Here is a 26,805-nt window from a genome sequence, read left to right as displayed (position 1 = left end):
CTCTTACAGCTCCATAGTATTCCATTGTGGATTTGTGACGGTTAGATGAGACAGCATATGTGAGGTACATGGTAGATACTCAATAGATGGTCGTGGTTATTAGTGTTACTATAACATGCTTAACTGTTTCCCTGTTGATAGACTATTAAGTTGTTCCCAGGTGTGGGGGAATTAATGTTTTATTTTATTATAATTATAGTAGTCATTAACTCTAGCTAGAAACATTTTTCTTAGCTGATTCTTTTGTTTCAGATAGTAACAGATATACAGAAGTTTTGTATTTTCACTAGTTAAATCTGTCAGTCTCATCCTTTGTGATTTCTAGGCTTAGAAAACTAATTTCTCACCCCGATGTCATAAGAAATCTTGATACTTAATCTTTTTTCTCTCTGGAATTTATTTTTAAAGTTTAATATAACTTGTTTATGAGCTGTTACTTTTTAAATTGTTGACCTTTATTTCAGTGTCATTAAATGAATAATTTATTCTTCCTTTTATTGTTTTATAATGTCTCAATTGTCATATAATAATTCTTACAGATAATAAAGTATTTGGGGGCTGTCACCAAGGAGCTTCTCATTTTTGTGCCAGCTCTACATTTTAAATTAAATATTAAATATTCAAACAATATTTTTGAGTGCCTGCTGTGTAGGAGGGCACCACAATAGTTTCTGTGATTTCAATAATAGGGAAAACAGAAATACATAGTTCCTACCTTTGTTTAGCTTAGAATTTAATAGACAAACTTATCAGTTGATGATACAAATTATATAGCTCAGTGAATGTTAGGACAGAGATGAGTAAGATTCTATGAGAGCTTTCAGCAAAGGGCTGAGGGGATCAGGTGAGCAATGCTTGAGTTGAGATCTAATGGATGAAAGGGATTTAACTAGGCAAAAGTAAAAGATAGGATGGGTGGTATTATAGGCAGAGGGAACATAAGCATTTACAGGTTGGTCAGTGTCGGTGGAACATAGCATTTAGGAAGAGAACATTGCAAAATAAGGCTGGAGAGATGGGCAGGGATATTTACATTATTGATTTTTATCCTCAGAGCAATATAAAACCATGAAGGGCTTTAGCAGAGAGTTGACATGATTATATTTGCACTGTAATGCAGGGAAGCGATTGAAGGGTGCCAGAGAGTAGGTAAAGAAAGCAATAAGGCAAGTTGGTGCTGGCTTCTGGCAGGAGGCCTCAGTTCCTACCTATAAGGATCTCTCCATAGAGTCGCTTGAGTGTCTTTACAGCACAGTAACTGCCTCCTCTCAGAGCAAGTGATCCAAGAGGCAAGGAGAAATGGCAATATCTTTTATGACCTTGAAAATCACACACTGTCACTTGTTCAGTATTTTATTGATCACGCAAGTCAGTCCTGATTCAGTGTGGGATGGGATTACACAGGAGGCGAGAATCACTGGGGCCATCTTGGAAGATGCTTAGCACAAACTAAATCCTACGGAACTCCAACATTTCATTTCTGGGCAGTGTATTATGGAGTGCAAAGGAAATTGGAAAGCAGTATAGGGAAGGGGGAAAACCAGAAAAGTTGTGAGATGAAATCTAGTAGAAGGAAAGGGAGTTTCAAGAAATCTACCAAGAGAGCATGTTAGATGAGAATTGAAAAATGTTCGTTGGATTCTGTGACATGAATTAATGACCAAAAGCTCTTTCTTCATAATATAATTTAAATTTTATTTTGATTCACCTCCTTTTACAACCTTTTTTGAAAGGCTTTTTTCCTCATATTTTCTTTGATCTTTCTTATGAATTTGTGAGTGTTTTTATAATATTCTCCAAAAATTCTGATATTTTGATTGGAATTGCATTAACTTTATTATTTGAGAAACAGATATTTTTACAAAGATGAAGCTTCTCTTTAAGAAATCCAGCATATTTCTCTGACTGTGTAAATTTTCAATTAAATCACCTAGATAAAGTTTGGCAATTTAAAAAATGATGTTATCATACATATGTCATTAAGATGATTCCTGGTTATTATTTTTGTTGTTGCTATTGTGAATGTGACCTCTTCCCCACCCTCACCACCATTGTGTTTTTATCTAAAAACATATTATTTTTTTTATCCCCCATTTTATGGATAAGGAAGCAGGTCCAGAGAAAATAGGTGTCTTGCCTGTGGTTGCAGAATAGAAGAGTCAGTAACTGTAGATCTTGAACATCCAAATTTTATTGTGCTTCATTAATAAGAAATCAATTGCTTATCCTGTCAAACCTTGTTAAAATTAAAAGTCTTAAGTATCACTTTCTTTGTATCAGACTTCAAAGTAGTAATATACATTTTATAGCACATCTTCAGTTTTAGCATCATTATTTTGAAATACAGTGTCATGACTTGAGGAACTGCTTCTCATCTCCATTCAATTCTCTCAAGACCTGATTCTTACCAGACAGGAACCATTTCTTCTTAGAGGTCTAAATAGACCTAACAACCTATTGCACTGAATAAATATTTAATGAAGATTGAATGTTTCCTCTGTGGTGGATCAATTATTCTTGTTGATTCTCTGAGGAAAGCTTTTTTTTTAATATCATGTAGTAGCTTAAGAAGTTTGTTCTCCTGAATATTGTTATTAGTGCCAAAGTTTGTTTCAGTGATATAAAAATTCACGCCCTTTCAGTTTTTTCAGTTGTCTATTTTTCCTGGTTTATATATGCAGTTTGAATTTTTATGTTATCTCAAATGCAAATCTGAAGTTCATCGACCTAGTGGCAACTCATAAAGTTATTTGCTGTGAAGGTTGATTTTTCTAAAATTTGTGGTATTTGGAACTCTGAAAATAGAAAATCTTTGCTAATGAGTTATAAAAAAGTGATGCATTTTTTAATGGAAGAAATATATTTTTTATTGATAAATATCTTCAAAAACCTAAATAATTCTTTTCAATTTACAAAAATTTATATTTCTTGTATTTTAGCTATCAGCCATATATCTAATTATATTATTTTATACTCTTCTTAACTAATATTAGGTTTAAATGAAATATTTGCCTGTGGAGTCTCTAAACTTATAAAGTTAACTGGAATAGCTTTAAAAATTTCAACTGGTAAAACTGCCTTCACTATAGTGGAGTCATTTAGTGCAAGTTCTTAATGTGGCATTCAGATGGAATATATCAAAAGAAAAACAAACTTCTCTAATTTAAACAAAGATAGAAAAACAATGAACAGGTAAGGAAAAGGATGCATATGTTTTTTATTCTCTTTTTACACTAGTAAGCATATGAACATAATTTTGAAATAGAGAATTCATTCTTTGCAACAAATTATCTTCCATTCTTAAGGAATAATTTATTTTGCTTTGTTTCACATTTGATAACTTCTGGGACCTATATTTCAATTTAAATAACTGTTGATATTGGTGTTTATTTTATTAGAGAAGAATTATGCGAGTGTGTGTGATGATAGTTATAGTACATATTTGATAACAAGGGTAAAATAAATCAGTTGAGTCAGTGGTCTGATATCTGTTTTTAAGGTCTTTTTGACCCAGGAGTCTGTGACCTGTGAAATCTTCACTTTTTTGGATTTCTTAAGATATTTTACAATGCAAGGATTTAAATTTAGATGAACACCACTGCAGGCAGTCGCCTGATACGGCTCAAAATGTAATGAATATCACAGTATGGATTGGAAAAAGTTTAAGAAGTTCTGACAACAATTAACATGTGAGAAGAGAAAGGTTGACGTTAGGGAAGTTTCTTCTTTTCTTTAATTTATAACAAAGAGAACCCAAAATTTAACCTATTTTCATCTCTCTGGTTACTCAGCAGCATTCCATTTTGTGAAACCATTGCCAAGAAAATGTACCCAAATCTTGAGTTACAGATTGTTCTTCCATCTGATTGGAAGGGGCATATGAGTTGTTTATAAGGTATTGCAGTTCCAAAGCTGCACAAATGAACGTTGAGACTTGGGGGAGGGTTTGTCAGTGAAGGGAAGCTTCTTAGACATTACAGCTCTGTCCAGAGGCCAAATGGGAGATAAATCACCAGTGGCCACCTCTCTTATTGAAATAGTTCAGCCCTGGGGTTTAACTGACGGACTTATAGGGTTTTGAAGTGCAAATAGGATGGTGAAGGGTAAACCCTTTTAGGGTTTCATTTTGATGGATTTTTTTTTTCCTGTGTGGATTTCTGGCACTGACTGTGATCTGAAAGGTGCTCTTAAAAAGAAGTTTTGTTTTGTTTTTGATCAATCAGGCAATAAGACTTTCCACAGGGGTGTACTTTTCCTGCATGCATATCGATCCTGTTGTGTTTAATAGTAGGTCATTTAATTGGGTCTTTTTTGAGCCTTTGGCAGTGTTACTGTCATTCTAAAGTCATTCTAAAGTCAGGACTCTTTCTTGGTTTTAATGTCAAAGTTTGAGAGTGTTGAAAGATGTGCTACTTCTGGATCAGGAGTTTTGGGGATTACTTAGGATCAGTGTGTGAATGAAGTCTAGTTAAAGATCAAGTTCATATTAGAACAAGCCCTTTATATAATGATAAGTAGCCTATAATTGTTTAATCATTTTCCTATTGTTATATAATTATACATATTTCACTTAATTATTTTGTATGCATTCTGTTTTGCCAGCATTAAAAATGAAAACCTGAAAATTCTTGAGATTATGAAATATTTGTACTATCTTATTTATACAGATACGCTGAAGTATTTGAGGAAATAGGGAAACACTTAAAAATGTTAGGAAAGAGACATGTTGATTTATCAAGTTGAAAATTTATTTCAAACACAGGAGATAAAATATCTTTAAGTTTTTTTATTAAATTGGAGATAAGAGGAATCAATCATTAGTGATTCCTACGAAAAATAATTATGACTTAAAGGCTTTTTGTGCAAAAATTTTAAAGAAAAATTTAAATATTTGTATTAAAGAAATGCTATTGTAAATGCTTACGTTTCTTGTTAGAAATATGGTTGACAGAACTTTTCTTGAGAATTTGGCTCTTTATTTTAGATTTAACAGTTATTTGTGTCATTTACCTTGTTTGAAAAATGATAATGTATTTAGCTGCAGCACAGATTTTCTTCTGTGGTGCTTTATACCTTTTATAAAAACGGGTTGTTAATCTCCATAATTGATATTGATCACGCAATATTCTTAATTGCCTTCCAAGTCAGTTTTTAAAAAAAATTTCCCTTTACTGTATTTATATAGAGAATTAAAATTAAAATTAAATGTTAGAGTTTAAATTTTCTTATTGCTGCATGATTTTAAGTAAGATACTTAAAGTAACAAAACCAAAAAAAACCTCTAGATAGCATCAAGACAAGTCTCCTGCATCTACACCATCCCTGTCATTAGTTTGTTGCTGGGAGAGGTTAAAATGACCTTTCCTTTGTTAGAAAAGAGATCTGTAGTCCTTCCCAGAATCCTCTTGTTAACTATCTTTTTAACCCAAGTTGGAGGTTGTCTGATGAATGAATGATGAGCCTTTTTTATGAGCAACACATATTGTTGACATTGTATCACACGTTGCTTTTTAATTTCTAATGTGTTTTTAATTTGCAAAGCATGCATATGCCTTTCACAACAGTAGAATTGAGTCAGCATTTCTAAGTCCAGATATTTCTTTATGCAAACAAGACTGGTCAGGCTTAAGAATGCTGTATTATAGCCTTAGATTAACTGAGACACACATGTGAATGAATTACACTTTTGAATATTGTTGAATAAAAGAAGATACTTGAGAAAGGCTTTTTTCTCCCAAGAACTTCTCTTACCTCTTGGCAAGTGAATTGCCCCAATATAAAAGCGTTAGGGGTGGAGGATGGGCGGTGGAGAGTGGGAAGTGAGCAGCAGAGTGAAAAGGCAATCCACAAATAATCACTCTTTTCTGCCTTTGATTGTGTCAGATTTTGTGTGTGTGTGTGGCAATTGTTTTCTTTTTCGCTTAGAAGAGGTTTATGGTCCAGTGTCTGTCAAGTCAGCCTCTGTCTTAAGGTTGCAGTTGTATTTCTCTCTCGAGTTCCTAGAGGTGATGTTATCTTTTGTTCACTCAGCAGTGTGGTGGTTCCTGAGAGCATCTGTCACTTTAGGCATTACAAGATGGATGGGTCTCCAGTGAACTGCTGGTTGAAGCAAATGGTGAAAATAAGAAAAGACAAGGGGCTTCAGGGTCTGCAGAGAGGACAGACAACAAGGAAATACTGTTTGTTAGAAATCAAGAGTAAGCTGAGCAATAGAGGAAGAAAGCAAAGATGGATTGTATGTCATTTATAAACAACTTGGAAATCAGAGTCTTTTGGTGGCTATCGTGATCTAAGGGGGACATCTGCATCATGGTAAACAATTCTGTGCTTTGGATTTGCAAAACATGTTTGGACATTAACAAAAAAAGTCTGGGGAAATTGTTGGTAAATTACAGTGATATGGAATGTTTTATGTCAAGGTGTTCCTGGTTGGAGAATTAGTAGTTTTTTAAAATGTCAAGATTAAAAAAATTTTTAATCTTTAAAAGTTTTTTATATTTTCTTTTTTTATCTTGTAAGCAAGTGTAGATATTAAAATGTTTGAAGAGTTTTAGCCACATAACTAACATCATTACTGTTTATACTGAAGCTTCTTTGACATTTTTGCAAGGGAATTCTGAAAATTCTATGCCTGTGCCTTATGGAGGCTGGGGCAGATTTTAAGTTAATTTAATGGGCTCTTTGATGAAAGAAAAATATGTATAATTGTTACTGATCTGTCAGAACAAGGTAGAAATTTTTTATTATATTTAGAAATTAATTTTGTTGGTGAAAGTCAAATTTGTGAATCCTGACTGGTAAAATCCCTCCTGTGTAAGAGAAGGAACAGGAAGGAGGTTGGCCAGAGAGTAGGAAAGGGGTAAGGGTTGGGGGGCGGGGCGGGCACTGTGGTTGAAAAAAATGATTTTGTCAAACTTTTTGGCATTCGCCTATGAAAAAGACCATAGTTTGAAAGGCAAAGAAATTAAGATGATTAGAAGCTTTAAGCTATACAAATGGTAGAGTATCTTCCTTCTCTATGGGTGTAAATAATAGATGAAAGAGTAAGAGTGACAACAAAGGATCAGGTCGTTTAAGAGAATGTGTATAGCCTGAATAGGGGTCTGTGGCCCAGGGCCAAAGGTCTTAGCTTTGAGTGTAATTAGAAGAAAATACAAAAATGTCATTACTAGCAGGTGAAGTGTGCAGCACGTGGCCAAAAAATTAGCAATTTTAGACTCTGAAGCTATTGGAATTGGATTACTGACCTTTTTTAAAAATCATTAAGGTCCTTGTGGAGTCATATAGTTTCATTGGCAGTAATGCAGTTTGACCTTGTTGACCAGATGGGGTAATCTTGGGTTTGGATATAGGTAACAAAACTCCTGACCTACAAAAGATGTCTATTTGTGTGTGAGTGAGTGTGAAATACATGAGTTTGAAAATCCAGGTCTTGCATTTTTAATTATCCTTTTGCCCAAAGACATTCTTCTGACAGTAAGAGAGGTAAGATAAAGATTTTTATTTTAAAATCTAAAATGGTGCTTTTCTTTTTCCTCTTTCAAGTTGGCATAAAAGGAGAGTAAAATGAAAACTTTTTTTAACTTAGAAAATAAGTTAATATTACCTTAAATATTTTAGTACTATAAATAATATGCATATTGAAATTAGTACATTCTTAGGAAAATTCTCTTTTGTTTCCTTTTTAAACACAATAATAAAGGAATAGAAACACCCCTAAAGTTATATATAAAAATCAATGACAAAAGTTTTTATTTCACTTGATGCTTTATAACTATATTTCCTATTTTTCTACACAGTAGTTTATATTGACTGTAATCTACCTAGAGAATAAGATAAGCACACTGTAATTTTCAACCAGTTATAATTATTTAGTTTAATTTCTCCTAAAAATACACTACTTAAAAGATAGGAAACAGTAGCTCTTTCTCTTCTTGCAGGCTTGCTTTTTTGGAAATTAAAGCATTAGCTTCAAAAAGTAAAAGATAATTTTAAGCAATATTAGTTATGTCTTAAATTTATGCTAAAACTTCGAGTAGGTAAATTTTGGCCAAGCATCAGAGATTTTAAAACTCAATCTTTAGAGCAAGAAAATTACCTTTCATTAATTTTATCCCTAAAAATAAAAAAAAGTCTGTGAGCTTTTAGCATTATAGTAATACCTGTCAAAAATACAGACTTGACGGATTTATTCAGTGTACACTAAATCTTAAGAACAACAGAAATTATTTGAGTATATATAATTAGGAGTGATTATTTTGGGAATATTTAAGGAAAAATATTTGTATTTGCCAGTTTGATGTATATGGAGTTGTTTAAGACTTTGATAATTCATTTCTAATCGTAATTTTGGTAGAATTGTACTTATTTAGATTATTGTATTCTGATATATAATGCATTTGGAAATTAACTCATCTTTATTATATGTTTTTATTTTTTATTTTTTGCAGGTGCAAGAAAGCTTTAAACAAGTAAAATCTAGGCAACAGGCTCCCTGAAGTGTTGACATCCCAACTTAATCATGAACGTGATTCAAAAATGTTAATAAATAAACCAAGGTATTGTACAATTATAATATGCCCCCCTAATTTTTCAAAATCAAATTTGTTTTATGAAGTTATATTTAGAATTTAAATAAAGCTACTATATTTGGTCCTTAAATTGATTAACCAAATATTTCTATGGACTCTCCTTCCATTTCCTCCCCTCTACTTTTTTCTCTCTTCCTCTATCCTCTCCAAAAAAAAAAAAAGAGAGAGAAAATAAAAACATATTCAGCAATGTTTTTTTTTTCCTACAGCATCTTCTGTGTTATATTTCCTGTGTACCTGAATTAAGACAATAAGAATTCAGATTTTGATTCCCCTTTGTTGATTCTGATTTTATCTTTCAAATTGTCTAATAAGAGATTATTATTAATTATCTAGATTATTGTCCTCTGCAGGAAAATCCCAACCATATCCAATGACTGCATATATTTAAAATCTTTATCATACTATACTATCCTGAGATGTATGTTTTAAAATTTTTATAAAAGTGTTTTTTCTATTTTTAGAAAGATCGTAATTTAGAAAAGAAAAAAGATAATACTGCTTCCCTTCTTACCCCCCAGTCAAAGAAAATCAAAAGTTTGCTTAGAATTGAGCATTTAGGAATACTGTTTTAGGTAACTCTTGCCTGCTAGGGACTGTTACTCCTTTTGGAAGTTACAATGTGTTTAAGTATCCTGGCATTTCCAAGAGAGGCCAAAGATCTTTTCCTCTTTTATGACCCGTTGCATCCTTTTGAGGCCAAAAAGAACAAGAGGGTCATTGCCACTTCAGCCTGGTCCCTGTTTGTTCCTTCTTGGTGACCATGCAGATCCTGAAACTTAGTATTGGCTTAACATTTGGGCCTGGAACATCTGGAAAATGGTCAGAGAGGGAACTGAGAAGACAAGAGAGAGAACTGTTGCGTTTTGTTACACCAGGTGCTAGGAGGAAGCAACATTCGCCTTTTTGATATGGGAGGCAAATTCTGTGGGCCATGGAGTTAGGCTTCAACAATTGAAGAGGTCAAAGGACAGCTGAGTGGGGTCAGTGAGACACCATGGGGTGTATTTTGTTACTTAGTAAAAGGAGCAGCCTCCTAAAACCTTAAAGGATTCTCTTGAAAATCTGTGTTGTGAAAAGGTTTTATGAGTCTCACGGCAAAAAACTCCTGATTTATCTAAGGAATGCTTGCTTTTGTCTAATGGAAGGATAATCCTTACCAAATGTTGGAAACTACTATGAGTCAATATAGATCTGAAAGAACAGTTAGGGTTTGATGTGTACTTTGCTTTCCAAAATGTTTATCATTTTCATGTTTGTCTCTCAGTGAAGAATTTTGTACTGTTGAAATATCTTTTTCTTTCCTCAAAGCAGAAAGTGGGGGAGAGAGAAAGATAAGGAATGAGCCTTCATTAATTTAAAAATTATTCTAAAAAGCTTTTGACTGACCCACAAATAGGATTATAAACTTTTTAAAAACACCAACACTTGTTAACTCTAAAAAGTTATGTTTGAATTCATTTTAATGTATAAAGGGAATAAAAGGCACATGAAGTATGTTTCTGGATTACAGAAGTTTTTTTTTTTTTTTAGATTTAGATATATTTCATAGACTTATAGAGTCAAGAATAGAGAATTTAAAAAGCAAATAAAGAATTTTCTCTTTGAAGGGAAATAGAGAAAGGGGAAAAATCTGCATGTTGTAAGAGATCTCTTCATCACAGCCCATGACCTCAATATACCACTTATATGATTGTAGATACCTTTGAAATGTGTTGGCCACTAGTAGATAGGTGGTAAAAGGGGACTGCTAAGAGGAATTTGGCAGTATTTTGATATTTCAATTTATATATTGTATACATATATATACATAGAGAAAACATATATTACAATATGTATTAGTAAGGGGAAAAAAGATTAAATGATGAGAAGTATACAATAGGCTTTGTTTAGCATTTTCTTACTAATTTATAAATTTATAACTTGTGAATTCACGTGAATGATTCTTTCGATTATTTTTAATACTCATTTTAAAGCAACATATACTTAGATGTAAGGCTTAGTGTGCAATGTGTTCTATGTCTATTTTCTCTAGGTTAAAGTGCCTTTCAACAACTAATTTAGAAACCTAAGTGTAGTGACTGATAATTGCCTAGAGAAAACCCACAGCTGTTTAAGTAGCATTGAAATTGTGGCAAAACTGACAAATACAATTAGCAATGTTAATAAGATAAGAAGATGGAGAGAAAGGCAGGTGATAGAGTGGAAAGATGAAGGTAGCAGGAGTAACAAAACCATATAAGAACAGAATGTTCATAGTTTGCTTTGAATTGCCAGTGCTTTTTCTTTTAACCTAAACCTCTCTTTTACTACTCTCTGAATTACCAGCAGAATGGGTGTTTTGCAAGTTAAATAATTCAGGTACATTTATTCAGTCCCTAACTCACATCTGATTTTGAAAGATGACAGACAGCTGTTTAGCAGTTCTATCTAAAAAGACAACCAGATTTTGCTGATTCTAAGGCACAGTTTTATTTGTGATGCTCTTTTGAAAAGTCAATTTTAAATGTACTTCTATTTGACTATACTGGCTGTGAATGGGAATTCCTTTACCCCTCTTTGCACCCTTATAATTCTTATTCGTCATTCATGTACTTTGCAAAGGAGACCAAAGCTTTGTTTCTAGATTTAGTGCCCCAGTATTACCAAAACAAATCCTGCAGAAGTCTTTAATGTGTTATTACTAATTATATTTATCTGATTAATGTTCATAGTCCACTTTCCAAACAGCTACTTAAGAAAATTAATTGGAAATAGGTAAATAAGAGAAATTAGATGAATATTATATGAAAAATATTTAGTTATCTGTGCCTTTCCCATTATACTTTTAAAGCATCCAGTGAAATTTAGAAAATTATTGTAGTATCTTTTGAAATTCTGCTCTGCATTTGGGAAATTGGCTTTTGCCTCTGGTGTTTTATGCAGATTTTAATGATTGTTGTGATAAATCCCTAGAAGTTTGTTTTCTGAAACCATAGAGACTGGGAACTCAGTGTGGCAGCCTTGATGGATATGGTAAGCCACACTTTGGAAACATTTCTCGTTATTTAATGTTTTCTGTTCTGGATTATTGACTCTTCTCCCTGTTGAAAAATTGGTCTCTGGTGACATGGTAGAGGTCACACGTTGCCTATTATTGTTTTGCGTCTTTGATCTTACACAGGGATTGCCTCTGGTAATTATACTAGTTCCAGAGAGTTTTCATGAGATGTGTTTATTTTACAGAAGAATTTCTGGTATTTCAAGGAGGAAGAAAGCAAAGATTTCTAGTAGTAACATGTAACGCTTTGTTACAAAGGAAAAGCAGCATTGTACTTTCTTTTAATTATGACAGTTTTTAATTATTATTAAACTAGTTGGCATATTATGTAATTATTTTTATAACAATTTAAGCTATATCACATCTGTAAGTATATTTGTAAAAATGGTTAATTATAGAATTAAGTTAGTAGGGTTTTTATTATAGTACCAAAAATATTTTTGGCTCTAGAAACGGTCAAAAGAGATTCATTTAGATTTAAATGTACAGAAGTATGAAAAGAAGTTGGAAATTTTATCTTTTAATCTGCATTTTCTAAAGATTTTCAGCTGAGAGGATGAATAAAAATGAAATAAAACACTTTTGTTTTGAATTCATCGTTAGTTTTGTGCTTTTTTTGGAATGTGTTTGGGAAGAGATACTAACTCCTCAAACCCATTTAATATATAATTGTATAAGACACACAAAAAAGCTCAATATGTTCATTTTTTAAAATTCAATTCCCATTTTAATATTTTCTCCAAAGAACTCACAGCCTCATAGAGGAGTCAGACAAACACCAGACCCAACTCTTTAGGGTGACAGATGTCAATTTAAAAGAATAAGTGAAATGCAAAATAAGCACAAAAGAGAACTGTGAATATATGCTTATTTTGAATCTTGGATTATAGACTCACTGATAACTCGCAAGAACCCTGTTTGACTTCTGTGTCTAGTCGTCTCACACTATCACTCTAATCAGTGAATATTTTTAAGAGGAAGGATGGGTAAGCAGTAATGCCTATAACAAGTAATTTTTTATATGAAGTCAAAGAATCTTCTGGCTACAAAGGACAGTAATATTTTGTATATATGATTGTAAAATTTCATAATAAATAAATTATATATAATACCAAATAGCAGCTTTTGGAACTTTTACACTGATGATCATTTGTTCCAGAACAATACCACAGAATATACTGCAGTGCCCAACATACAAGGGAAGGAAAGTATCTTAATTGTCTTAGTATCCCCCGTGTAGCATAATGCTTTTTAAAAAATCTTACTATCTAACATTTTCTGCACATTTATTTTGTGCCAGGAACTATTGAAAAAATTTTATGTCTATAAAATCCCATGTTGTCTCACAAAAACCTATGACATTCCTTGTATCACCCCATTTTACAGATGAGAGACTAACTTACCTAATATCGTACAGGCTAGTGGGTGCAGGATTTGAATTAAGGTCATCTGACTCCAGAGCCTATGTGCTTAACCATTTCCATAGTAGGATTACTATAAATGCTGGGAGGATTAAAGTTGGGAAAGTGGGTGACAATATCTCTAGAGAAAAGAGTAACAGAAAACTGACAGTTGTCTTTTTGTTATTATGCCTGGCACATAGGCAATAAATTATATCTTTAAAAAAAAAAAAATCTCAAACCAAAAACCAAAAACATACACACCACACACAAAATTTATCATCTTCTCTTTCATCTTTTTTCTATTGTAAATAGCATGTTTTAGTAGGAAAAAAAAAAAAACATGGACTTTTGAGTCTAAATTCAAATCCTAGTTCTGTCATTTACTAACTAGATAAGCTTGGCTTGTTGCAGAAACTAGATCACTCTCTGTGTCCACCTGTCCCTCATTCTGAATCTGCTTATTCCCTTGTGGTTTCATTTATTTGTCCCTCTATCCTACAAATGTAAGTTAACTCTAGAGGTTAGACTACATTCGTTATACCCACTGGCAGAAATACTTCCTAGATGGTGTGTGGGTTTCATATTATCTACCATAGGAAGGCACATGGCATCTCATTGCCTCACTTTTAGTGATACTAAACTTAATCAGTGGGTTTAGGAAGTGTCAGCCTCATCCCTCCATTATAAAGTTCCCCCTCAACTTTTTACCTAATGGTATCACTTACTATCATTGCCAAAATGAGTTTTGCATTAAGGGTTACAAAGTGATAACATATATATACATATATATATTTTTTACACCTACAGCACCTGGTCTTCCTAGGCAGTCTCCCATCCAAGTACTAACCAGGCCTGACCCTGCTTAGCTTCCAAGATTAGATGGGATCAGGCGTGTTCAGGGTGGCATGTCCATAGACAACAAAGTGATAATCTTATAATTCTGTCATTCTTTCCACATTTGTTATAGCTAGAATTCTTCATTAAAAAAGTAACTTTCTCAATAGGACCATTTGGTTACTTTGAAATACAGGAAGAGCAGGATAAATGCTTCAGTCTTTCCTTTTCCTTTTTGTAGGGTTCAGTTAAGTGCTTTGTTTTTTTCTCCAAGAGGAGTGCTCTCTTTTTCTCTTGAACATCAAAATGAATTTGAGTTTTTACACTTTAAATATGTTTCAGTCCATTGCATTTATTCTCTTATGTTCAATTTCTCTAATCTTTGGCCTATGGGAACCCTTCCTGTTGATCCTATGTCTTCTGACATGACCTGTTTGTCCTTGATAGCTTCTTTGCTTTGTAGCACAAGATGTTCAAGGGTTATCTTGTGTATTTCCTGCCTCAGACCTAGAATTGGCCATACCTTTAAGGAGTCTTGATTATTTTCAGTGGCACTGGTATTAGTAAATTACACTCAGGGTACCAGGAAGTACTTATTGTTATTGAATTGTCATTGCTTCTTGGACTTTTCGGTAGACAAAGCTTGGAAACACAAATTTCAAACCTTTTTAAAAATGAGCTATTACTTAAGTAATATATATATCCTCATCTACCTGCTCCATAGCCTAACTTGCTGTTAAACTAAAGTAATGTATTAGATAGATTTTCTTTTATTATGTGCATGATTTTTTAAAGTAGTTTTTTTCTCGTTCTTTGTCACTAATTGTGATGATCCTTTTTAAAATACTTTTTAAAAAATTAATGTTCTCCAGATAGTCATTATTAAAAGTCAATGAAACTATTTATGCTTGGTCAAAAAAGAAACTTGTTGAGGGACTACAGTTGGGTCAGTACAAATGTATCATAACTGGGGAAAATAGTTTGGAGTATTAAGCTAGAAGGCAGTAGTAGAAATTCCAGCTCTTAATGAGAGGCTCTTAATACAAGCACTGGAATGAATTTAATTTTCCCTGGAATCCAGAAGAACCAGCAAGGCAGAAGAGTGTTAACTTTGCAAATTCTGTTGTTCTTACCATCTTTTTGAATGATAAGTCTATTTTTTTAACTACTTGTTCAAGGATGGCATTGAGGGGGGTGGTAGAAAGGGGTAAAAGAGGTCAAATATTTGGTGATGGAAGGAAATCTAACTCTGGGTGGTGAACACAGTGCAATATATATATGACTTACTGTTGAATGATACACTTGAAACATTTGATTTTGTTAACCAATGTCACCTCACCCCAATAATTTTTAATAATAAAAAGGATGGCTGGAGTGGTTCCATAGAGTAGTGGTTAACATGTCTGCTTTACACACAGAAAGTCTTAGGTTAGCACTCCAGTGGAGCCATGGTCCATACCCCTGAGTGCACTGTCCCCCCGCCCCTGTGCACCGGGTGTGCCGGGCCCCTGGTGTGCGCCGCGAGCACGAGCTCATGGGAGGAGGCACCCCACCTTCAGAGATCCAGTTCTTAAGGGGAGAGGACAATATCCGTAGGTCAGGGGTGGAAGTGAGGGCGGGGGGAGGAGAGAAGGATGGCATTGAACTACCAATGGGAAGGTACATAACTCCATACTAATCACTAAAGAAGTCGGGGTGCAATTCCGTAATTCCTCACATTATCATTTTTAAAAATGCCCAGTTATGTTTTCATTTAGAATCGAGTTAGCTACTTCCTTTCACTTTACCAAGTCTGTTCATGGTTACTTCTGTTTGTTTTCATCTGAGTATTGCTAATGCTCTTGTAGGATTATGTATAACTTCTATGAAACATACATGGTGAAACTTGATTACATATTTTATGTTGATTTAATATTTTTATTCATCATGGTATTTATTTACTCTGTACATATGTATCTGTCACATTATTCCTAAAAAACTCAGGGGAAGGGTTGAGATTATGCAATATTCCCTGTATAATTGGGCACTTTATTAAACTAAAAAGATCTCTTGGAGGATGTAGGTTTTCAATGATGAAAGTAAGATAACTTGTAGAGCAGGTAATAGGTTAAGAAGAGGCAAGATTTCCAGGCATTTGGTGCTCTGGAAAAAGGCTAAAGGTCCACCTTTGAAGTGATTCTATTTTTTCCCATGGATAAGAAATCCCATAGTTGACTCTATGCTAGTTCCTAGTAGTTTTCTCTCTTCAGCAACAAAGGAAAGAGAAATGGCTATTGGATTTTGACTTAGATGCATAAACTAGTGACACAACATATTTCTCTTGTGACCCTCACCCTGTTTTATCCATGTGTGGTTCTGCTTTTGAGCTTTAGAAAATTTAAATGTTTATGGTTGTACTGATGGGAGTCTTAGAAGCTTTGACAAAAACTTGTTATTTCAAGAAAGTTTCATTTTATAGACTTTGTTGATTTCCTTCCACTTACAACATAATTGGGTAAGGTACATATACTTTTAGTATGTACTTTTTATAAAAAAGAAACATAGCAATTTACCATGACATTTAGTTTCTTAATACCTATTATGAAAAAGGTTGCCAAAACATGATTCTGGCTTTTCCTCCAAATCATAGGAATCTCAAATAAAGCTTCCATAAACCCAGCCACTCTGATGGAAATCTCTGTATTTTACTCACAGCTACTCTGGATCATGTAAGAAGCCTTCTTTGCTACATAGAGGCACCCCAGAGGCACCAAAATCTCTTATGGAGCTCTTGTGTATTCTCAAGGCTGGAAAACTTGAGAGTAGAGTTGTGATGTGCTATGCATCCCCCACTTCTCTGCTCACGAGTCATCACCACTGGATCTTGGTTCCCTCTCCTCCTGAGCCCAGACACATACTCAGTGTCCTTCTCAACCAGTTCTCCAGGGAGTTAATCAGAGTTGGAATTCTAGATGAAATGTACTATTTACCTCTCACTTTATTGAAAAAAGTAGGATATTCTCAAAATTGTCTTTCTTGAAATGAGATTTACCCAAGTTCAGCCTATACAATACTCTAGGAGTACAGGATTTGTCATAGCTAGATATTGAGTCCTGGTTCCAACCCTTACCAGTTGGGTGTAGTGGGTAAGTCACTTGGCTTCTCCAAGCTTCAGTTTTTTCATCTATGAAGTGATGAAATACTGAATACTGAAGACACTGAAGATAAATAATTTTTATAAAGTGCTTAGGGTACTACCTGACCCAACAGTTCTCAAACTTTTCATCTCAGAACCCCTTTATACTCTTAAAATATGAATTTTGTTTATGTGGATTATAATTTATTAGAAATTAAAACTAAGAAATTTAAAAATATTTACTAATTTTAAAAGTTAACAATAAACCTATTATGTATCAACATAAGTAGCATATTTTAGGAAAAATAACTTTTTTCTAAATAAATGACAATAGTAGTTTATCTGCATTCACTCTGTTATATCACACATGCAGCCTCTGGAAAATTTTACTGTACCCATATGAAAGAATGATATCAAAAAGGCAAATAATATCCTAATAATAGTTTGAAAAGAATTTTGACCTTATAGACCCCAGAAAGGGCCTTGGGGACCTCAGACTATACTTTGAGAATTATAGTCAATAGTTAGCACCTGATAAATTATAGTTATTATTGATATGGAAACTTTTGCAACTTGCAAGTACTATATGAGTCTTAGCAATAAGAATTAAAGGTCATGGCTTCTAAACTTCTTAGAATAAACTTTTCCTAAAGGGTCTCAAATAAGATTGTGATTCAGAAGGAGGAAAAGAAGCAACAGTGTTTTTCAAATAATTGCTAGTAATGTATGAATGAGCCCTCTGAGTTTTAAAAGGCTCAAATCTTGGCCCTTTGAGTCATACTTCTCTTGCTCAGGCCCACTTCCACATCTGGAAGTGTACTTTCCCTTCTAATAAAGCTTTTCTTTTCTGCTGTAAACAAATTAAAAAATAAAAATAAAAGGCTCAAACTCTTGCTTTCAGAAATTTGTAAATTAAATATATTATCCTAAAGCTTTCATTTTTTTCCAGAGAAGAATCTTTCTTTCCCTTAGGGTAATAAGATCTTATTAGCAAGAGAAGTAATTAGAGATTTATTCTGAAACCACTGATAGAGTTGATACGGGGTTAAAACTGGCAGCCCACTAGTTTTACAGTGGGGGTGTAACCTAGTTATCACCAAGTTGGGCTTCACAATAACAGGTCAATCCTGACTTACTGGTTAGAGAATGTTCATGTAAAGTATTTATTACTGTTTCATTCTTAGATACAAGATTCTTTAAAGTGGTTTTTTGTAACGGGGTTGGACTGTAAAAACAAATAGCAAATGTGATGTGGTAAAATAATTTATACAAGTTATCTGAACAAGAAATATATGTATAATTCATATCTTGATAAGATATATGGATATAATTTATGTCAGATATATGTATACTTTGCAGACATATGGTCCTCTAATTATATCAATTTTCTCTTCCTCTTTTTCTTTGGGGGTGGTGGTGTAGACCATGGGGAATTCATATGCTGGGCAACTGAAATCTGCTCGATTTGAGGAGGCTCTCCACAACTCCATAGAAGCCTCTCTGAGATGTAGTAGTGTGGTACCACGGCCAATTTTTTCCCAGCTATACTTGGACCCTGACCAGCATCCATTCTCGTCTGCAGGTAAGTTTCTCAATCCTGTACATTCTTACACTTCTTTTAAAAGAAGTAGGCCTTCCAAATCTGGAGACCTGTGAAATAAATTGGTTAATTCTTAGAAAATGCTAGTCTCCCTGTCTTCAGATGTCTTTCAGAATTATGAATTTTTCCTTTGGCTATTTTTCCTAAACATCTTTTTATTAAATTAGCTATGATTTCTTTGTTTTCCCAGATGTAAAACCCAAGGTGGAAGATCTGGATAAAGACCTGGTACACCGCTACACTCAAAATGGAAGCCTGGATTTTTCTAACACTCTAACAGTTAATGAAATGGAAGATGATGAAGATGATGAGGAAATGTCTGATTCAAATAGCCCACCAATTCCCTATTCACAAAAACCTGCCCCAGAAGGGTCTTGCACTACAGATGGTGGGTTTCAGATTTTTTTTCAATCCCTCTAATATTGAATGGCCAGCTTTCAGTCATTACATGTGGTGTCCAAGGCTGAAAACCAGTAATTACAGAAAAGAATGAGGAATAATTATGCTCTTACATTATTTTCTGTGACTTCATAGCAGATGTCTTTAAGAAAGGCAAGTGTTATCACCCCATCTTACAGATGAAGAGACTGAGATTCACAGCAGTTGATGACTTTTCGAGATGGTATGTGGCAGTGGCAAGCCTAGACTCAGGTCAGGGTTTTTCCAGTGCTCCAAGTACTTCCTGCAAGAATAGTACTACTTTAGGAAATTTTTTTAGTGTTTTCTTTTCCTACCCTCAGAACAATAACAGAGATAGCAAGTGTTTTATATTTACCTTTTCCATTTATTTTGAACACTCATCCAGTATATTGTTATCTATAGAAGAGAAAAATGTACATATTTTGATAATCCCGTTTTATTTTGTCAGCTACCAAAGCTTTAACCACACTTTTAAGAAGAAAATACTAATGTAAAACATTTTCAGTATTTCATGGTTTTGGTAATGTTACAACTTAAATTATACTCTCTTCCTTCCATTTAGTGGCGTACAGTGCTATTTTCTGGCCTTCCCACTCTAGTTAGTATGTAGATTCTACTTTATCCATATAGTATATAACTTTTATACCCAGACTGACTTGAACCTGGGGCGATTCTAATGCATTTAAATCTTGGGGGTGGAGGGTGAAGAGAAGGAGAAGGAGGGGGTAAGATTTTCAGGACATCCCTTGTACAAAGCTTAGAATGTAAATAACTTAGATAAACTAGAGATTCAAATATGTAAAGCCAAATGAATGAGTTTGCACTGTTTGGAAGTTTTATTTTTCTCCCTGATATCTCTGTCTCTCTCCTTCCTCCTCCCTTCCTCCCTCTGTTTCTCTTTCCAATTCTGATAAACTACAAAGGGCCCTAAATCCTCTACCTAGGAGAGATTTGGAAACCTGAATAATCCTCCTTGCAGCTTATCTATGCCTGATCCATTACCATTGGCCTCTAGCAATTAAGTAATACTGCTCTTTGAGTTGAGCCTGCCTCTAGCACATCATTCCCTATGAATTTACTTCCATATATGATTGGTTACTTTTGCCCAGACTTAATATAGTATAATATATATCAATTTTCTCATTATTGATGTAATACAGGCCTTTATACCAGCAGAGGTGTGGGAGGTGACTGACATTAGTTTTCCACTTACCTGTTTTGTATCCATTTTCATGCCTTTTATTTAATCGATCAGTTAGCTCATATTTATCAAGCAATAGCTAGAAGTTGAAATAATGCTTAAAATATCGTTAGATTGTCATTAAGAATCTTGTTATATGTAAGAATTAAATAGAACATAGTAAAAGCTTTAGAAGATCATTTAAAAATGTCAAATTTTATACCAAAAAAATGGGTGAGGGGTTCCCCTGTTTTTCCTGTGCACTATATATGGTTTTAGGTTTGCCTTTTGGGGCATCTGGCACTACTGGTATTATATATAACCAAGTATGGAAAGCTATTTAGGACTCACCAAAATATAAACTCAGTGATCTAGCAGATAGCAAGTGTTTCATGAACTTCAAAACATGAGAACACTAACCTTACCATGTAGTGATTCTGTAAACTATAAGGGAAGAGTAATTGTTATTTTAAAGATAAAGAAACTTATTCAGGTACAATTTTTCTGAGAAAAAAGAACTATCTCACCCAAGCACAAGATTCAAATTCTAAAACAACCCAGAAACACTAGTTCTACACTTAAATTCCATCAACTACTTTGGTTTCTTATAACTAATTTCTTGTGCATTATTTGTTTTTCCCACTTTAATTCACGTGAGAGTGACCATTAAAAATAAAAAGCATAGTTTATAATTTGATATTTATAGTTAGTCCATAGCTGTTTCAATTTGGCTCATTCTAAAGTAATTCTAAGAGTCTTCTCACTCAAAGGCAGAACAGCCCTGAAATCTTCTTTAATAAAATTGTCAGTGAAATAGGGCAATATAATGCCGAGCTTGTTTTAGCGGACCCCCTTCTATGGGAAATCCTCTATTTACTTAAGGCTTTAAAGGAAGGTGAAGCTATTTTTAGAGACAATTTAGATAAGCAGATACTTAACACCTGATAGGCTTCTGGGGTTTACCATTCAGATGTAAATTTTGGTTGCTAATTTCTTATGTAAATTATTGGAATAGTGTAGGTTCCTACCCTGCTGGGAGGCAGTTGATTGTCTAAAGGGGTGAAGGGCAACCAAATTTTAGGTCTCCAGATACTGCCTTGATTACATTCGTTAGTGTTTACAGCTGTTTCAGTAAACTTTCCCCTCCCCCCATTTAGATTACTCCGTAACCTTCAAATTGGAGATAATTGGAGAATGCAAATCTGGTTCTGTGAAGTGAAAACCTTGGCTGTTTTCTTAAGGAAATGCAGATGAAGTTTATAAAGAAGAGCCCTCTACTGTTTTTTTTCAAAAAATTAAAATCATTTGCTGCAAAAGTCTTGGGTCTAGGGTAACATTTCACTTTTACTCTCAGAAAGTAAAACTATTTAGGGGGCACATTTGTCAAATAAATTATTTGTATGCCCACCTCACTGATAATTTTCTTTTTTTGCATACTCTTTCCAAGATTTTCCAATAGCCTCTAAAATAAAGATCTTTCTTTCAAGATCAGTTCAGATGTAATTCAAAATTATCCTAAAGGGGAGAGAAAGGTTTCCTTTTATTTTGTTTGCAATTTTAATTGAGATTTAATGTTTGATCTTTATTAGGTGAATAATCTGGTATATTTCTAATAGTAGAAAAATAGAACCACCTGTTACACCAGATATTTGGATCCTATAGGTCTTGAAATATAATCACATTTCATAGAATCCTTAGCTATTCACATAGCTTATTTTCAGTCTGTAAAAAAATAAATATGTGCTTTACATAATGTTTTTCTTAATTGGGGATCCCTGATGATATATTTTCTATATAATTAGCTGGTCTAAATCCCAAGAATGAGGGTTTGGAGGAAAGTTAGTTAATAGATATCACAACAAAAGGCCAGACCATTGGCAGGTGAGCATGTTCCCAGAATAACTTCAAACTGAATTTAGGAACTTTTGATTGATTTTGTGACCATTTTTGGCCTTGAATTGATTTCTTTCTGATCTTGTTCCTACACTCATTCTTACCTACTCTTTTTCTATTTTCTTTTCTCTTAATTAAATTGCCTGTGCAGCTTATGTTGGTAACTAGAAGGCAAGAAGATAAAACAGGCCATTTTTAAAATAAACTTTAAGAACAGTTTCAGATTTACAGAAAACTTGAGAAAGTAACAGAGTTTCTCCTGTTGTTAACATCTTACATTAACTAAAGTCTATAATTTGAGTTCCTTAGTTTTTACCTAATGTCCTTTTTCTGTTCCAGAATCCCATCCAGGATACCACATTGTAGTAGTATACCACATTAGTTGTCATATTTCCTTATGCTTCTCTTAGCTGTGAGTTTCTCAGACTTTCCTTGTTTTCGATGACTCTAACAATTTCAGGAATTATATAAGTCAGATATATTGTAGGAGACCCTCTTTTGGAATTTGTACAATGTTTCCCCCTCATTAACGGGTTATAGGTTTGGGGGTGGAAAATCACAAAGGTAAAGTGTCATTTTCATGATATTATATCAAGGGTCTGTGCTATCAGCATGATTTATGACTGTTGATGTTGACCTAGATTTCCTGGCTGAGGTGTAGTGTTCTCTCTACTCTTTCCAAACCATGAAAAGATGTCACTGTGCTTAACCCACACTTAAGAAATAGCAAGTTGTTGTTGACCTCCTCAAGGATGGAGTATCTACATAAATTATTTGGAATTCTACTACATGAAAATTTGTCCTTTCTCCCTCATTTATTGATTTCTTCAGTTATTTATATCATTATGTACTCATGGATATTTATTTTATGTTTTGAGTTATAATCCAGTACTGCTTTATTTTATTTTGTTGCTCAAATTTTTCCATTGGGAGCAATTTTATTTGATTCCTGACTCTTCTACATACTCTCATCATTGTAGGGGTTTTTAGCATAAAGTAAGACATTTCCTCTTTTCATTGTCACAGGCACTTCCTAAAAAAATTTTTTTTTAAGAGGAGGAGACTGAAAACACATGCTTCTCATAGAATTCAGTCATTGTTAAATAATAATTACTTTTGACCTTTAGGTGTTCTCATAACATAAATGGGAAAACCTTCAAAGTCTGTAGTACTAAAAACTATGTGATTCTTAATTGAGTGGACTTTGTAGTTTTCATTTTTCCATAGAAACCATTCTGAAATAATCTTCATTCCATAGAAAATCCTGCATTCTTCAGATATTTCCACACTGTATCTTCTCGACTTTCCCTGTTTAGCCCAGAACCAAAATTGTTGTTTCCCAGTAATTTCCCTTTTGCTACAATGTATTGCTTTGAGAAATACCATTAGAAATGTCACTTTAATCATGGGTCACCTTTGTGGCTTGCAAAATCATGAATTTTAAGGATTCATCAGCAGTAGGAGATAGGTGGATGCTGTCATAGCCTATGGCTGGCAGGGGCTGGTTTATCAAGTGCCCCCAGGATTCAGCCTGGAAAGTTGGGTGATAGCAGTCAGTAAAAATAGGCCAAGAAGAAGCTATAGGAGCGTGTCCTATGTCAGACTGAGGGAAGGTAAAGCATTATATGAGTCAGAGAAATGTTAATGAGAATGAGGAGCATCTAGCTTGGAGTCAAGAGACCTGAGTTCTAGTTCTGCTTTTTCTGCTTGATGGGTATTTAACCCTGGGCCATTTTCTTAACCTTTATGGGTCCTAGTTTCTTCATTTACATACTACAGAGATTAGAGTAGTTACCCAGTCTTCAACTCACAAATCTCTCTTATAGTAATATATAATCTTTTGAACCCCTCAGAAATTTAAAAACTGTTGTTATATAGCATGTGATAAAGAATTGATTTTAAGTAGAAAGTATTTATTTTAGATCAACTAATTATTATACTTTTTTTTTTTTAGGTGAGGCAACCCTTGGTCGACCTCACAGATTGCAAAGACCTTGTCAGCTTACAATCTCATTTTTTTTTTTTTTTTAATGCCTACAGCCACCTGGTCTTCCTAAGTGGTCTCCCATCCAAGTACTAACCAGGCCCAACCCTGCTTAGCTTCCGAGATCAGACCAGATTGGGCTTGTTCAGGGTAGCATGGCCGTAGACTATTATTATACTCTTTGATATTCATGCATACAAGAAAAATTGTCTATATTTTATCATTTAATAATTGCTGTTTAATTTACTTTAAGTTGGTTCTATAAGAAAAAGCATGTTTTGTTCACAAATTCAAAAATAAATGTTATACTTGTGGGGGGAGATGAGAAGACTAGCTAAGAGCTAAGTGTATTTAAATGTTTTCCAGCATCAAAAAAGGGTCAAAGTCTACTGTTAATGCCCACATTTGGAATTTCTACATTTTATAATTGAAAGGATATACTAGTTTATTTTTTATAATTTTATATTTTTGAAAAAGTTTCAGACGGCTCTTTGCAGAATTTCTCTGCAAATGACATACTTTTCTCTCCCACATGAAAAGCCAAATTGGATTATAATGACTAAATGTTTACTGTAATTTTGGTTTTTATGGTGTCCTAGAAACATTGGTGCATTTTATATAATCTTATTTAATGAGTGGGGGTAGCGATCTAACTTTCATATCTAGCAAACAGTATCTTTAGGCACATTTGTAAAATTATTATTTTTGCATTCATTAGCAGAAGCAGTATTTCCTGAGCTTTTCATCATTAACCGACAAATCATCGTGGGTATAAATTAAGCAATATATCAATACTATGACTTATAATAAAAACAACTTAAAATTGTGTTGTAGTCAAAACCACACTCTGATATATGGTTCAACTCAGTTCTGACCTGAGTTTATTTAACTAGTTTCTACTATCCCTACAGGTGTAAGATGGAACATCTTCAGAACATTCTGTTTTAAAAATAGGATATTAGAGGGAACACAATTTAGGTGGCAAACTGAATCTGTGTTTCTAGGGCTGCAATTATTTTTGCTCGAAAAAGCACCTTTTAAAATAAAAAAATAAAAATAAAAGTAGGATATTAGAATAGTTATTTATTAGGTTTTAGAAATTGGTAATGCTATCTAAGTTTCACTTACAGTTCTCAGGTATTTTGGAATACCTTTATGAATCCATGGGAGTTTGCTAACCGCTTGTTGGGGAATGCTATATCTGATGATCTTGAGGTTCCATCAACCTCTGATGGTCTAAAAAGTCTTGTAATAACTTGCAAATTGATACAAATTGGTACAAACTTATGGTTTCATCTAGTTTACTCTTTCTAATACAGAGTGAATGAAAGGCATTGAAAGGTTGTATTACTACTTAGTGACATAGAGACAACTCTCCAAGCATTCTGTTTTCCATCAGTAGACAATCGTGAACCTCTCATCACTGAATTTATCTACACAGTTTGGGAAGATATTTTATATGTTCTGCCTTTTAGAGCAAATTATAATAAAGGTGATACCTCTTAGGGGAAATGTGTTTCTAGGTTTACTGTCTACATACAAATTAATAATTTCTTTGATTAAAAAAAATGAGTTGCTCCTTTGAGGACTTTAGAATGCCTCCTAGATTTAGTATTTTAGGATTTGGTGACAAAGTCTTTGTTCACCCCTCAGAGTTTGAGCTTTGGATTATCACTGTTTTTAATTTTTTTTTTTTTTTTTTTTTTTTGCTAAGTTGAACAGTACGTCTGTTTTCACATAGTAAACTTCCCATGTCTTACATCACTGAACATTAGTGGACTCATTATTAAGAAACTCATTAAGAAACTTGGGCAAGTTTCTTAATCCTTCTGAGCTTCAGTTTCTCCATCTATGAAAAAGAAATAATAGTCCCTACCTAGAATTGTTGAGAGGGTTAAATAAAATAAGCTATGCAGTGTTTAGTACTTACCTCGCTTATGTTAATGCTCCATAAATTTTAGCTTCCATCAATATCATCATATCATCATTATCATCATCATTATCAATTTCAAACTTCCAAAGTTCAGAACAAACTGAGTCCTGTTTGTAATGGGGGTGAGAACAGCAGATTTTTTTTCAAGGGGTTCTATGTATTCGTAGGCTCCAAAAATGTTTGTAAACAATAAATAATATGACTCATATGTAAATGACTTTTTAAAATAAATATAGATATTGTGAATAATAAAATACAGAATTATTTAAATTTGTTAAAGAATTCACAATAACATTTTTATATTATTTTTCTCAACTCATGAACACTAAAAGTTAAATTTGAATTATTTTAATGTTAAAAGGGGATCTACAAGCTTGAAATGGTCGAACCCCATTGTCTTTATCATTTTAGTCTTTCTTCTGTTGACTTTTTCCAATTTTATTATATCTGCTTTTGATGGTCCAGACCATATAGTAGATTTATGTGCACAACAGCTTTATACAATGTTTGGATGTTGTTTTCTTTTCATTTTTCATATACTAACTAATGGCATCTCATTGTTTGTTGGCATTTGGTTAACATGTTATTAAATGATGGTGAAAGAATATAACATGGTTCTTCCCTACTTTGTAATGGGTGATAATAATGGTGATCTCCTCAGGTTTGTGTGTGGAGAGTTAGGTGTCCATCCTCTATCTCTCATTACTCCCTGAAATAGCACTTATCATACTTTTGTTCAGCTGCTTTGGGTTGCCAGTGACAGAAACTGAACTCAGACTACCTTAGGTAGAGTGAAGAAGTTATTGGAAGAA

The 26,805-nt window shown here is 33.6% G+C and overlaps 1 protein-coding gene and 2 pseudogenes across 9 annotated transcripts in view; 1 reads left to right on the top strand and 2 right to left on the bottom strand.

Moving 5' to 3' along the window:
* Nucleotides 1-26,805, top strand: part of GREB1L (growth regulation by estrogen in breast cancer 1 like) — a 225,124-nt gene that overhangs the window by 97,381 nt on the left and 100,938 nt on the right. For 6 of the 9 annotated variants that reach the window (XM_023530825.1, XM_023530827.1, XM_023530822.1 and 3 more), the window contains 4 exons: nt 8,451-8,558; nt 11,517-11,606; nt 18,406-18,565; nt 18,774-18,971. In XM_023530825.1, the coding sequence (XP_023386593.1) occupies nt 11,598-11,606; nt 18,406-18,565; nt 18,774-18,971 (367 nt within the window). In that variant the 5' untranslated portion in view covers nt 8,451-8,558; nt 11,517-11,597. The remainder of the gene's footprint in view (nt 1-8,450; nt 8,559-11,516; nt 11,607-18,405; nt 18,566-18,773; nt 18,972-26,805) is intronic. The other 3 variants (XM_023530829.1, XM_023530828.1, XM_023530830.1) reach the window with 1 other exon arrangement.
* On the bottom strand, nt 13,833-13,951 carry LOC111739939 (annotated as a pseudogene).
* On the bottom strand, nt 24,108-24,227 carry LOC111739916 (annotated as a pseudogene).

The sequence above is a fragment of the Pteropus vampyrus genome, unplaced genomic scaffold, assembly GCF_000151845.1.
Source record: "Pteropus vampyrus isolate Shadow unplaced genomic scaffold, Pvam_2.0 Scaffold55, whole genome shotgun sequence".
Lineage (NCBI taxonomy): Eukaryota > Metazoa > Chordata > Mammalia > Chiroptera > Pteropodidae > Pteropus > Pteropus vampyrus.
This window is presented reverse-complemented; position numbering and strand designations above follow the sequence as displayed.